The sequence below is a fragment of the Rhinopithecus roxellana genome, chromosome 20, assembly GCF_007565055.1.
Source record: "Rhinopithecus roxellana isolate Shanxi Qingling chromosome 20, ASM756505v1, whole genome shotgun sequence".
NCBI classification, from domain to species: Eukaryota; Metazoa; Chordata; class Mammalia; order Primates; family Cercopithecidae; genus Rhinopithecus; species Rhinopithecus roxellana.
This window is the reverse complement of record NC_044568.1, coordinates 49,879,399-49,893,970: the sequence shown is the minus strand read 5'-3', so window position 1 is coordinate 49,893,970 and position 14,572 is coordinate 49,879,399. Positions and strand designations below refer to the sequence as shown.

Below are 14,572 nucleotides of genomic sequence, written 5' to 3'. Positions count from 1 at the left end.
TAACAAGGGAGGTGCTATGTATCAGGGCTGGCTACAGCCAGGAGCTGTCACCACCCTGGGGCCTGAAGGGGAGGGAGTAGTGTTCCTGGAACATGGAGACAGTAGCTGCAGCCACGGGACAGTGCAGCCCCACAGCAGCTGTGGCCCAGCTAGGGGGGCACAGCCAACCCATGGAAACCCTCATCTCATCTCCTCTGTCCTTCCTATCTCCTACTAGTTCTCCTCCTCCTTGGCCAAAGCAAAGAGAAGTCCTTGCTGATGAAGCCCACCAAGGTCAGCCCCTGTGGGCCCAGAGAAGAAAGGAGAGGGGTGGAGAGTGGATCTGGAGCTGGGGATTGGGGGGCAGAAGAAACCCAACATATTTCATCTTGCTAATGGCCAACATGGAGACCGCAGGAGGAGGCACCAAAAGAGAGTGCGGGGCTGTGGATCTTCCACGCTGAGTCTCCACCTCCCACTGTCCCTGAGCAGCAGGGGAATCCCGAGGTTTGCTACTAAAATGCTGAACGACTGGGCAGATTGTTCAGCAGCTCTGGGTCCTGGTTTCCTTCCACGTCAAGTATAAAGGTGGAACCCAACAGGCCCTAAGGTGTGGCAGTCAGTCAGCACTGCCGAAGAGGGAGGCCTACGTGTGGGCCCTCTCAATGCCACTCCGGAACTCTGTGGTCTCAGACCAGGGACGGAGCCTCTCCATGCCTCAGTGTCCTCACTTGCAAAGGAGGGGAGTGAGAGCACCTTCCCCAAAGGCTGCGGTTATGAGGAAACGCGGTCACGCATATAAAGTGTTGAACAAAATCCCAGGCACACACAAAACACGCAATCCCCTCTCCAGCTCTCATGTTCCCCAAGTTTGGGCCGTGTCTAAGGATTTTTACATGCCTTATACACCTGGACCTCCCTCGTGCTGCTATTTTTTGTGAAAGCAATTTTCTTCATTGAATGATCCCATTAACTAGAACCTGCAAACCCAGCCTGAACATTCTAGCATCGAAACCTTCTCTTTTAAGCTCCGCAGTATGCACAGCCCTGCCCCAAAACCCCACGGAGAAGATCGCTTCTGCTTCAAAGATCTTGGTGTGTGTGCTATTTATACCAAATGTTAGCGATGCCTCCTCGCTGAGCCTCCGGCTCGTAAGTCAATGCAAAACCAGCCACACTGCCTTGTCGCTCAGCGGCAGCACCACGGGCTTCTGCCTCCGTGCTTGAAGTGAATGGCGGAGGGGGTGCCCTGACAGAAGATGCGTGTGCTGGAAGGGAAATGAGACCATTGCCTCCCCAAGGCGCCACTGCTGTGCTCACCGTCTGCAGGGCAAACCTGCCACAGCCTGGGGCCTCAGCTACTCATCCTAGAATCCACTCTGTATGGACAGCTGTTTCCAAGCCCATGTGCTCTGGATTGCCAAGTGAGTGATCTACAGCAAGCTAGATCTAATCTATATCCACATCTAATACATATCAAATCTCTGTATCAATAAATAGATACCAAATCTCTACGTCAATTCTTTCTGTCAAATCTGTCTATATCTAATCTCTAATCTTTTTTTTTTTTTTTTTTTTTTTTGAGGCGGAGTCTCGCTCTGTCGCCCAGACTGGAGTGCAGTGGCGCAATCTCGGCTCACTGCAAGCTCCGCCTCCCGGGTTCACGCCATTCTCCTGCCTCAGCCTCCTGAGTAGCTGGGACTACAGGCGCCCGCCACCTCGCCCGGCTAGTTTTTTGTATTTTTAGTAGAGACGGGGTTTCACCATGTTAGCCAAGATGGTCTCGATCTCCTGACCTCGTGATCTGCCCGTCTCGGCCTCCCAAAGTGCTGGGATTACAGGCTTGAGCCACCGCGCCCGGCCTTTTTTTTTTTTAATAGAGTTTTGCTCTTGTTGCCCAGACTGGAGTGCAATGGCATGATCTCAGCTCATGGCAACCTCCACCTCCTGGGTTCAAGCAATTCTCCTGCCTCAGCCTCCAGAGTAGCTGGGATTACAGGCATGTGCCACCACGCCAGGCTAATTTTGCATTTTTAGTAGAGATGGGGTTTCTCCATGTCGGTCAGGCTGGTCTCGAACTCCTGACCTCTGGTGATCCGCCCACCTCAGCCTCCCAAAGTGCTGGGATTACAGGCGTGAGCCACCGCGCCCGGCCTCTAATCTCTTTCTATATCTTATTGTTATCTATATCTATCTTGCAACACAGCAGTGAAGGAGATAGTATTTCCTGTGTCACCTGGCTCTAGTTCAGGTTCTATCTCTTACTGACTATACAACTTTTAAAAGGAAACTTGGTCTCTCTGGCTTTAGCGGGCTCCTCTGTAAAATGGGGTTAAGGTTAGTATCTCCAGGGTTTATTTCCCAATATACGAAAGCTAAACTGCTAGGTTCAAAGGTTCAAATCTTGCTGCCTTTGCTACCTGTTGGGCAAGTAACTTAACCTCTTTGAGCCTCAGTTTCTCATCTATAAAATGGGGATGACAGTAATACCTCCCATATCAGACAGCTGTAAAACGCAAATGAGCAAATCCATGTAAAGAACTTAACTTAGAAGAGTGCCACGCGTGCAGTATAAATGCTTAATTCATGTAAAAGTGCTAAATGTATGAATCTATGTCCAATTTACACTTCCCATCTCAATGAAACATCTATTCCGTGTATGTAATCATTATTGACAAGAGCGATCTTTTTTGGGGGGGGGGAATAGGAGTCTTACTCTGTCGCCCAGGCTGGAGTGCAGTGGCGCAATCTCGGCTCACTGCAAGCTCCGCCTCCCGGGTTCACGTCATTCTCCAGACTCAGCCTCCCGAGTACCTGGGACTACAGGCGCCCACCACCACGCCTGGCTAATTTTTTTGTATTTTTAGTAGAGACGGGGGTCTCACCGTGTCAAGCCAGAATGGTCTCGATCTCCTGACCTCGTGATCCATCTGCCTCAGCCTCCCAAAGTCTTGGGATTACAGGCGTGAGCCACCATGCCCGGCCAAGAGTGATCATTTTAAGTGTTCTGAGTTAAGGGCTTAAATTCAAACCTTAAATGTCCTGGGTGAAGTCCACTCCCAACAAGAAGAGAGGAATGGTGATCTCAACACGATCTATTTTTTGAAATGGTGCGTGTGGCTGCACTTTGGGGAACTTGCTGGCTATTTGTGGAATGTTGTTTCACATCATTGACCCTGAGTCATACAGACTAAAAAGGATCCCGTGGTCAGGGGACTGCAGATCCTCCCTGAGAACGACTCCATGCTCTAAGTCCAGACTCCCTGTCCGCTGAGCCAAGTCTCTGCCCAGGCAGTGGTCTGGCTGGTCACCTCCCTGCCCCACCAGGACTAAATAGAGATGCAGCAAATCAGAGCCAGAGGAAAACATTATAGTAAAAACGATCCGGTCCCTCCCCAAACTAGCCTTCTCTGCCCCAGAGAGGTTCTTCTGCCACAAGGAGGCTGACGGGGAAAAGAACAGATGGGCTGAGACGCAATTTAGTCTCACCATCCTCTCAACAGATGCTGGGCACCATAAGAATTAATGGGCTGGAGACTCAGGTGAGAGCCATTCAGAAGCTCCCTGATTATTCCAAAAACCACTCTCTGCGGAGGAAAAGGTTAATCGAAGCCCAGAGCCGGAAGAGTGGAGAGGAGACAGCAATTGCTTTAATCCCGGGAGTGGGGAAGAGCTTCGCAAGAAAGAAGTTTGCACAAATGAGCCTGTGGTCTATCCCTGAAAGAAGAACCAGGCCTAAATATCAAGATATTTGAACAACCTTCTTCAGTCCAGAAACCTTGGCAAACCCCTCTCCAAACCCCAGCCAAGTAGCTGGATTAAGAAAAAAAAAAAATTTTTTTTTTTTAACTCTGCACGTTCTCTGCACTATTAAGCCATAAATCTCTTAGGAAGCCATCTCCTGATGAGGTTTCTTCTCCCATAACGATCCAACAGGATCCAGTTTTTACACATATGATGCACATGTTCCTGCGAATCGTGGGTTATTGTATACCTAGAGCCAGTCATGTCAATGCAGGCCTGGACACATTAGAAGATGAATATGTCGGCCAGGCACAGTGGGTCACGCCTGTAATCCCAGCACCTTTGGAAGCCAAGATGGACGGATCACGAGGTCAGGAGTTCGAGATCAGCCTGGCCAACATGGTGAAACCTCATTTCTACTAAAAATACAAAAACCAGCCAGGTGTGGTGGCACGTGCCTGTAATCCCAGCTACTCAGGAGACTGAGGCAGGAGAACTGCTTGAACCTGGGAGGCGGAGGTTGCGGTGAGCCGAGATCATAGCATTGCATTCTGGCCTGGGTGACAGAGCAAGACTCTGTCTCAAAAAAAAAAAAAAAAAAAAAAGATGAATGTGTCACGACCACAGCCTACAGCTGGCTAAAGTCTGAACTTAAACCAGAAAGGGTGATGTTTGAACATAAACAAGAGAACAAACAAGGAAGTCACAATTGTATGGCTGGAAGTGTCTTTGTAAAATAAACTGTCCTCAGAACAAACGAGGTTACTCCAGGGTTTCCTAACCTTGCCACTACTGACATTTGAGGCTTTTTTTCTTTTAGCAGGAGGGGGTGCTTTCCTGTGCATTATAGGATGTTTAGTAGCATCCCTGATCTCTACCCACATGCCAGTAGCATCCTTCACCCCAAAGTTATGACAATCACAAATGTTGGTACAGTGGCTCATGCCTGTAATTCCAGCACTTGGCGAGGCTGAGGCAGGTGGACTGCTTGAGCCCAGAAATTCAAGACCAGCCAGGACAACATAGCGAAATCCCAACTCTACAAAAATTACAAAAATTAGCATGCACCTGTAGTCCCAACTACTCGGGAGGCTGAGACGGGCGCCCAGGAGGTTGAAGCTGCAGTGAGCTGAGATGGAGTCACCGCACTCCAGCCTGGTTAACAGAGTGACAGAGCAAGACTGTCTCTCAAAAATAGAAGGAAAAAGTCTCAGGTGATTGTCAAACGTCTCCTTGGTGGTCAAAATTGACCTAGTTGAGAACTACTGGTTTATACTGAAGTTTAAGTTCAGCTGAACATCAGTCAGCTAATTAGCTATTAGCCAAATTTCAGACATCAGCCCCTAGCTCAGCATAACACTGCTAAGACCTAAAGTTCCTTCAGCCTGCCAAATGCTCACATCAGACATTAGTTCGACTGGATGGCCTTGAATTTAAGCCTCTCTCCTTCTCTCCTACCTCCTTAGTCCTTTTCTTTCACCCCTGCCTGATTAAGTAATTCTTTATTCATCTTGACATTATAATGACACAAAAGCATTGAAGGAGCGAACGCCTTAATTGAATCTAAGAAAAACTGGCATTGTTTTTTATAGGAATCCAGACATACTATGCAAAAAAATTCAGAACTGTTATTGGGGTCTTTTTGCAAGGTTAACTCTTAACTATAAGCTCTTCAGCACATCTCACCTCCTGGGTTCAGAAGCTCAAACCTCACCTCTCCAGCTCTGATTCCCTACTACCTGGGAGATTTTACAACCACGTCCACTTTACCCGGTCACTCTCTTACGAACATGTTTGTCTTATTTCCACCCACTTATTACTATCTGAAGTTACAGATGCATTTATTAACATCTTTTTGTATCTTTTTCATCTGACTCGCCTAGAATGGATGCTTTCTAGGTAAGGAACCTTCTGTTTTTCTCTCTGCTGTATCTTTGGCATTTAGCACAAGGCCTGGCCTCCACATGGCCCAACAGCGATCTATAGAATAAGGAAACAGATGAATGCTTTTACATAGATATAATTTCTCAAGTGTTAACTTCCATTCACATCCACTACTCATTTTCTACAGCAGCCTTGTTCACAATAATCACGGCCTCCGCATCATCTTTAAATCATGTGAATGTCATTTCCTTCCCTCTACCCCCAGTTAGCTGATCAAAGAAAGTCAAGTAACTGGTTGGTTTCGAAAAACAAGAAGTTGGGAGTTTTCCCCCTGAGGCCTTTGATCTCCAGGTCCTGAGGGGGATCTCAGCATAACTGATGACCTGCTCCCCCTCTAACTCTAGCCGAGTTCACAAATGCCCAGATTGACAAATCTTGACTCAAAAGAGCTCCTTTTGGCCAGGCGCGGTGGCTCAAGCCTGTAATCCCAGCACTTTGGGAGGCCGAGACGGGCGGATCACGAGGTCAGGAGATTGAGACCATCCTGGATAACACAGTGAAACTCCGTCTCTACTAAAAAAAAAAATACAAAAAACTAGCCGGGCGAGGTGGTGGGCGCCTGTAGTCCCAGCTACTCGGGAGGCTGAGGCAGGAGAATGGCGTAAACCTGGGAGGCGGAGCTTGCAGTGAGCTGAGATCTGGCCACTGCACTCCAGCCCGGGCGACAGAGCGAGACTCCGTCTCAAAAAAAAAAAAAAAAGAGCTCCTTTTATTATATCTCCCAAGGTGTCTCAGTGTTTGAGTGGAGGCCATTAGCTAATTGACAGAGAGCCTCTTGAGGGTAGGGGGAGTAGGGGCAGGAGGAGGCAGAGATGCTAAAATTAAATGACACGAGACCTTGCCAATTGGAGTGGATTCAGAAATGATCAACTGTCTTGGGGATCGATGAGAAAGAGAGAATCAAGTAATAAGGATTCAAATTTATCAAAACACTATTGATGCACAGGGACGTGTTTCGCTTTTGTTCTTTTAAAATAAATTTTCATTTGGGTCCATTGCTCAAACCATTTTACCACCAAGTCCTCTGACAAACTGTCAAAGATAACTCACTGTGCAAAGCACTGTATCTTTTTATCCATCTACCCATCATGCATCTCTCTACCCATCTATCTAAGGACATCTGTGGATAGTTGTGCTAAGCACTGTCTATCTGTCCATCTGTCTATCTATGGACGTTGGATTGCATATACCAAGCCCATTTCTCCAGCTTTGCCTGAACGTTAGCAAATCTTTCCACCAGTCAGGGCAACTTTATTTTCTTTGAAAATAGGAAAGCAGTTGAGAAGGTAAGATTCTGAGGCCATGCAACCCTGAGTCTAATGTGCACCAATACTATCTGCTTCCTGTGTGACCCTGGGCAAGTTACTTAGCCTCTCTGACCCTTAGGTACCTCATGTGGTACCTCAGTTAACACCTGTGTAACTATGGCATTTGAGGATAAAATGAGAGAAGTCAGTGCTTGGCAAATGGTAAATGTTAGTAAGAATGGGGATAAGAATAATGCCACCAAGCCACTCACTGAACTCCTTTTTTTTTTCATTTCTAGGTCACCTGATCTCCTGGCAATCACCATCTGGAGACCAGGGGAGCATTCACCACCACAAGTTGGGGATTCCTTGGTGCCTCCCCAGGGGCAGCCTGCTGAGGAGGGAACCTGACACCAGGGATGTAAACCTTCCTCGGCTTCCTCATTCTATTAATCTGGCTGTTAAGCACCGAGTCCTGCTGATGCCAACAGATGCAACGCTCTGCTGTGCTAACGACAAAGAACATTAGAGGAGTCCTCAGTAGCCAATCAATCCATCTCCCCCAACTCAGAACAGCTGCACAGGGACAGATGAACCAAGCAATGGCTGAGGACCATTGCAATTCACACGAGGGAGAGAGGGATGCATGAAGGAAAGGGCCCCTGCACAGCCCAGTGTTCTAATGCAGGCCAGGTCTTGGGCAAGCAAAGCAGCTGATGCATTGTGCAAGGACATAGCGCTTGGTGAAACCTAACAGGCAGGCTAACCTGTGACAGCTGGGCTCAAGGATGGAGCAGGCAATGCGGTTCTTAGAAGCCAAGTGCACTGGGGGAAAAGTGGGAAGTGACCCAGGGCTCAGGGCACATCTGTCACCTAACCCCTGCAGAGTTGGTTCTTCCAAGGTTGGCCACATCTGCCATCTTGTTCATGGCATATGGGTAACATTGAGGTACTACTTCCTGCCAGAAAGGGACCTGACCTCCTTGTCTGACCTGCCTGCAGGCAGCTGAAGAGGATCCCATCATTCATCTCGCAATGGGCTGAGGCCCAGCACAAAGTCAGATCTGGCCACAGGTTTGTGCCAACAGTCACAAAGAAACATTTGCACTTTGGTTGGGTTCCAACATCTCTTTAACATGGGAAATCAGAACTCGGGGAGCGACAACAATATTCCCAGGCTCCCCAAAGACAGGGAACCAAATGAGACTGATGGAGCATTGTTTGCAGACAAATTGAAGCTCTTCCCCAGTGGCGTAGCACAAATGCTGAGAGTCTACCTTGTGCCCCTGCTGGCTGCAGATGGAGGCTCAGGTCCCTTGGGCTAACAGATTGGATTTTAAGAGTGGTCACTGTGTAAGGAGCTGCTGCTGGAAGCCTCAGGTGCTGGCCAAAGCCACTGGTCTGCAACTCCTCTTTCCCAAGCGGGTTTTGAAGGACTGATGGGGTGGTGTCCAGAGTGAAGGGTACAGCAAGGTCAAAGACAGAACCATCCAGGGGTGCAGCTGTTTCCCTTCCAGGAGATAAGATTTGACTTCCAGAGTTCGGGACACAGATGTCTGCCCATGGGTCTTCCTAAGTCTAATAGGCTATCCTTCTGGGGAAGGATAAGGAAGAGTAGGACCATCATTTTAAAAACACCCTGGAAGTTCTCTCATAGTCCATGGGGTAGACTGGGGAGAGACACATTTCCCAAAGGATAGCACACACATCTCTGATAGGAAGTTTAGGTGACATCAGAGGGCACCTAAAGGAACATTATTTTCACAGTTTAGTATTTATTTTAATGTGGTACAAAAAAATATATAACTAGCACTTCAAACTTGTGGCTCCACGAATATTATTGCTCGAGACAGTGTTTCTCAATCTCGACACCATTATTATTTAGGGCTGGATCATTCTTTTTTGAGACGGAGTCTCACTCTGTCACCCAGGCTGCAGGGCAGTGGCTCAATGTCGGCTCACTGCAGCCTCTACCTCCTGGGTTCAAGTGATTCTCCTGCCTCAGCCTCCCATGTACCTGGGATTATGAGCACATACCAGCAAGCCTGGCTACGTTTTTTATTTTTTTCCAGTAGAGATGGGGTTTCACCATGTTGGCCACGCTGGTCTTGAACTCCTAGCCTCAAGTGATCTGCCTACCTCGGCCTCCCAAAGTGCTGAGACACAGGCGTGAGCCACTGTGCCAGGCCCAGGACTGGATAATTCTTTCCAGTGGGGAGCTGGCCTGTGTGTTGTAAGAGATTTAACAGCAACCTGAATCTCTACGTACTAGATGCCAGTCGTAAACCCCCCAATGAGACCACCACCAAATGTCTTCAGACGTTGCCAAATAACCACTGGGAATCAAAACCACTCCCTGGTTTAGACCCACTGGATTAAGGTAAGTCTACTTCTGAAAGTAAAGTGAGTTACGTTAAGGAAAACCGTATTTTTAGGTGACTTTATGGAATAGATGAAATTCACATGAGGCAAATGTGGTCAAGGTGGTAAGTACAGACAAAACCAAGCCAGAGAGCAGCCAAACAGGCAGAGGAAACGGAATCCTTTTCCTCCTCAAAGCTACACCTTCTATACTTCCCTGTTGGCCCTGCTGCCTGGTCAGCCCTGGGGCCCATATGGCTACACATGTGTGCCAGAGAATGCTAGGACAGAAAAGCACAGGGAAACCCTGAAGATCTGCTGGCCTTCCCCAGCAGGGAGGAAGCAAGGAGGGTCTCCTCATTCCTTTTAGGAGGACCCAAGCAGAGACACCAAGGAGAGGACAAGGACCCAAGGTGAAGGGGGCAAAGGCCAGGGGAGCAGATGGTCTTTTCCAGTGCACCCCAGAAACCCATGGAACTCCCAAGCTGTCATTCAACCTTGAAAGGTTCCAACAGGTTTGACTGTGTCTGACTCTTGCCAACTATTCCCTGTGGGGCTCTGAACGAGGCCCGTCCTGTCTATCTTCTCTCTTGCCTGTCAGCCAAACTCAAAGAGCTAAGGAAATAATCAGTCCAAAGATAAGAAACATCCCCTTCAAATCCAGCAGGCATGGTAACAGTTCTATTGGTTTAAAATGCTACCACTCACAAGCACTTAGCACATACCCCAGACTTTATAAACATCATTTCCTGTAATCCTCAACCACAACCCTGCAAAGTGGACACTACCATTGGGATGACATTTCAGATGGAAAGACACTGGCTTAGACATTATGTGGCCCCACAAACGTCGCAGGGTAGAAGACACAGAAGTGGAATTCCACCTGGCTGTGTTGAACTCCAAGGCCTACACTCATAGCTGCTGCACTGTCGTATCTCCCAGGAAGGCAGAAAGCAGACAGTCAGGACCGTGCCCTGCCTTACAAGACCCACTGGTCATCCTCCTCTCCACACGGAAACACCACTGCAATCATGATTCCTCAGAAAGGCCTAACACACAAGCACATGAAAGGATGCAACTTCCCTCCATCTGCTGCCCTCACTGCCAAGGAAAACAAGTCCTCCAAGTTCAGGCATCAAAGAGCAGCATCTTCCCGCTTCATGGCTCCCCTCTGTCTCCTCTCTCCTTTGCATGAACCTCCGCATAATGGTTGGGCAGGAGCGAAGGACAGAGGAAAACTCGAAAGAAATGATTATGGTTCTTGTCACAGGTGGGAGGGTCCTCAGACACCTGGGTGCGAATGTGTACACATGTACACCCACACCACTGCACACACGTGTACACTAGCTGCCAGTGTGGATACACACATGTGCAGGCACACACACATCCAAATGGGACAAGGGGCAGCCATGGGCCTGTCCAGCCTTTCGGAGCCAGGGGACAAGTCCCCTCGAGAGCTGGAATATCAAGGCTGAGATAAGTGGCCAAGACAGGAAAGGTACTCACCTGAGTCTCCAGGGTAATGAGCGGACTCGGATGTGGCTCCTGTGGGATGAAAGGAGAAAATGCATGTGAGGAGTGGAAAAAAGTTAACTTCTACCCCAGCATCATTTTCTTTCTGGTTTTTTGTTTGTTTGTTTTTTAAAGAGACAGGGTCTTGCTTTGTTGCCCAGGCTGGAGGGCAGTGGTGTGATCATAGCTCACTGCAGCCTCGACCTCCAGGGCTCAAGTGACCCTCCCACCTCAGCCTCCCAAGTAGCTATGACTACAGACATGCACTATCATGCCAGGCTTTTTCTTTCTTTTAAATTATTTTTGTAGAGATGGGGTCTCACTATGTTGCCCAGGCTTTTCTCCAACACTTTGGCCTCAACGATCCTCCCACTTCGGCCACCCAAAGAGCTGGGATTATAAGCATGCGTCACCATGCCACGCTCCCAGCACCATTTTCAAACAAAGCTTGATTTCCTCAGTGCTCAAGCCACCCCACGGGGAGGGCAGCCCAATCTGCGTCCTCTATTCTACAGAGACGTCAGGACAGCATGGCCCAGTCTGCACGCCGCCCCACCACTTCCTCTCATGCCCAAGTGATGAAGGAGGCTCAAGTTTTTGTGAAGGAAACACCCACATGGAGATCACACAAAACAACAAAATGTAAAGAAAAAAGAAACAAGGCACCCTTGTCAAACAGCTCAACATGCATCCACACCCTCCATTCGGAGGAGAGTTTGGCTCTGTAAGAGGATTAGGAATAAACCAGAAAGAATATAAAGTCCTGACTAGGGGCAAGGCCATCATCAATTTGTGTCTGATCTTGGAAAGAATGAGGGAAGGAATGAGAGTGAGCAGCTTAATTTCTGGTTTGAGTAGCACATTCCAATGGGCTGGGGAAGGTCTTTTTTTAGGATACAGAAGGCCAGAGAAATGTCCTATTCATTCACTCTCTACAAAAGCCGATTGACCGGGAATGCTTGGTGGTACTGTCTCGGGTCATTAAGCATGAACCCTTTGGGTTGGAGGAGAGACACGGTGGGTACAGGAGGAGGAAAAGACTGATGGGAGGAGGTGGTGGTGTCCAGTGAGTGGTTTCCAAAGAAAACAGGAAACCCAGCATATGAAGGCTATTTCTGTCTACACCATGTCTGCTCTGAACTTAATCACCTTGGATTTATAATTCTGGGAAAAACAACCTTAAGCTTCCTCCTACAGAGAATGGGCATGATTTCAGGGCCCTGAAGTACACCCAGTTTGAAGCTTTGCTTTCTCTTAGCAGATTTTCCACCACAGGGTTTAAGGAAGCCATGCAAATTAGCACCAGCTCACTGTCTCATAATGTGAACAAGAAGGAAATGCAGGGAAATCGGAACATTCTAAACCCCTCCTCTAGGTGAGCTGCCATTCACTGTCGTGATGACTGTTCTATGATATCTTTGTAATGATGCCCAATTCTGAGGGGTGTAAAGGGCACGATCTCAGAAACATGGTGAGCTCTGCTCCACTCTGTCCTTTAGGAAGAAGAATTCGTCGTCCCCCAACTCCAATTCTGAGTCCAACTTCCAGTAATTCTCCACTGGTGTAACTGAAAGGAAACTGCCAAGAGAACATCCCACATTAATTCTCACATTCCCCCAGGCACTGAGTCTTCCTCATACCCAAGAAAACATTGAGGAAACATGTTCTCCCCGTCTCCCCACATTGCAGCCTTGACCTATACAGGAATCTGGAGAAGTCATGGAGGAGCTGTTTGGGGCCTGTCTCTTCAAATCCTTACTGATTTCTTCCCAGGGTTGAAGAAGTGACAACTAGGATTGGTAAAACCCAGCATTCGTAGAGCAACGTTTTTTTGATCAGGCAGGTTTTGTATCACTCATATGCAAAAAGAGTCTATACTCTGTACTTCCTGTTTTCCTGTGTCAAGCAAGCAATTGGGGCAGGACCCATTTTTGTCTTTGGGAAGCAAGACCATCCTCCTGGTCTGTGGGTGGCAGCGTGAGTCAGACCTGGTATGTGCCTAGTGGGTGAGAGCATGCAACATCTGCTATTCAGGTCAGAGTAGTCTGGGTCTGTCTGTCTGTCCATTCAGATCTTACCACCTCGATTTTGATTTTAAGATAAGAAGCTGCATTTCAGCCTCGAAATTAGCCTCAATCCCCAAGCCAAGTCCTAGCAAAGCACCAGACTGGGGTGTTGGGTACATGCCCAGATTAATTAAGCTGTACTTCACAGACCATTTGGCTATTGTCTGAGACTTATGCTTCATTGCTTAGAATCTCCACGAGGTTGAAGAGGGGAGAATGCCATCCTGAACCCCTAAAAGCAGCTCCAATGGACAAGATTTTCCTTGGGAAGTTACAGGAAATCTCTGTCAACTGTGTTGACAAAACCAAGAGCCTGATTTCTAGACACAGTGAAGCATCAACTCTCTATTTGATGTTCCAAAATCAGAGACCTTATCAGTGCATGGTCAGGGATCCAAGATTAAGAAGATTCTGGAAAGCAAAAGCACAAAAGCTATCTATTTAGCATCTTCATTAACTAACCGGGAAGAAGATAAAGTCCTCATAAGTGGCCACATCATTAATACTCAGGATTCACTTGCCAACATTATGAGGCTCTCCTCCCTCTGTGCGCACTGGAAATGGAAGACTCTCCCTAAAGAGCCTCAGTCCAGAGGATTCAAGGTATGACTATATATCTGTGAGGTCTTGCTTTCCACAACATCCTCCTTAATTGGAAAGGCTAACGAAGTGGAACCAGGTCAATGATGCTGTCTGCCTAATCCATCGTATCTGTCTAAATTGGGACTCTTTGGTTTACAGTAGAGTAAATTCCTGTCCATCAGAGGAAAGCCTCCTAGAGACCAAAGGGGAATTTGCAATGTGCGTGCACGCTACGGTGGAGTGCTTTTAGAATCTTAATGCAGGTACCATGGAACTGCCCACAACAAGGAAAGCCCTTCCATGTCATCTATCACAACGACTCAGTTGGGGAAGCGAAATGGGGAACTAGGTGCACTGAATTGGCGGGCCTTATTCATCACAGCTCCTAGATCCACGCCCTCTGGTCATGTGACTTGGCAGTTCTTTGCTGTGTGCTTCTCCATCCCTTAAGCTTGGGTTTGCCCATGTGACTGCTTTGCTCAATGGGAGGTTAGTAGATGTGGCATAAGCCGAAGCTTGAAATATGCTTAGGTGATGAAGTGTGGCCTACTGTGTTTTTGCTATTACCACAAGAGATCACATCCCCAGTACCCTGCTGGTCCAAGGAGGATGACAGACACATGAAACAGACCTGTACACAATCTGCAGCCTGAAGCCACACCCAGCCTAGATCAGCCGACCCCCTGCCAACACACAGAAAATATATGATTGCTGTTTCAAGCCACTGAGTTTTGAAGTCATTTGTTATACAGCATTATTGTGGCAGTAACTGATATACTTTTTTTTTCTTTTTTTTTTTTTTGAGACGGAGTCTAGCTCTGTCTCCCAGTCACCCAAGCTGGAGTGCAGTGGTGCGATCTCCGCTCACTGCAAGCTCTGCCTCCAGGGCTCATGCCATTCTCCTGCCTCAGCCTCCCGAGTAGCTGCGACTATAGGCGCCTGCCACCACGCCCGGCTATTTTTTTTTTTGTATTTTTAGTAGAGACGGGGTTTCGCCATGCTAGCCAGGATGGTCTCGATCTCCCGACCTCGTGATCCACCCGCCTCCGCCTCCCAAAGTGCTGGGATCACAGGCGTGAGCCACCGTGCCCGGCCAGTAACTGATATACTTTCTAAACACTGACCTCAACAGATCAA

At 48.1% G+C, this 14,572-nt stretch overlaps 1 protein-coding gene across 2 annotated transcripts in view; it reads right to left on the bottom strand.

Annotated features, from left to right (window-relative positions):
- The window catches only part of XYLT1 (xylosyltransferase 1), a 370,795-nt gene that overhangs the window by 247,455 nt on the left and 108,768 nt on the right, over positions 1 to 14,572 (bottom strand). The window contains exon 2 of one of the 2 annotated variants that reach the window (XM_030924432.1): positions 10,782 to 10,820. The exons of the other annotated variant lie outside the window; for it this stretch is intronic. Within the exon in view, the coding sequence (XP_030780292.1) occupies positions 10,782 to 10,820 (39 nt within the window). The remainder of the gene's footprint in view (positions 1 to 10,781; positions 10,821 to 14,572) is intronic. 2 annotated transcript variants of the gene reach the window in all.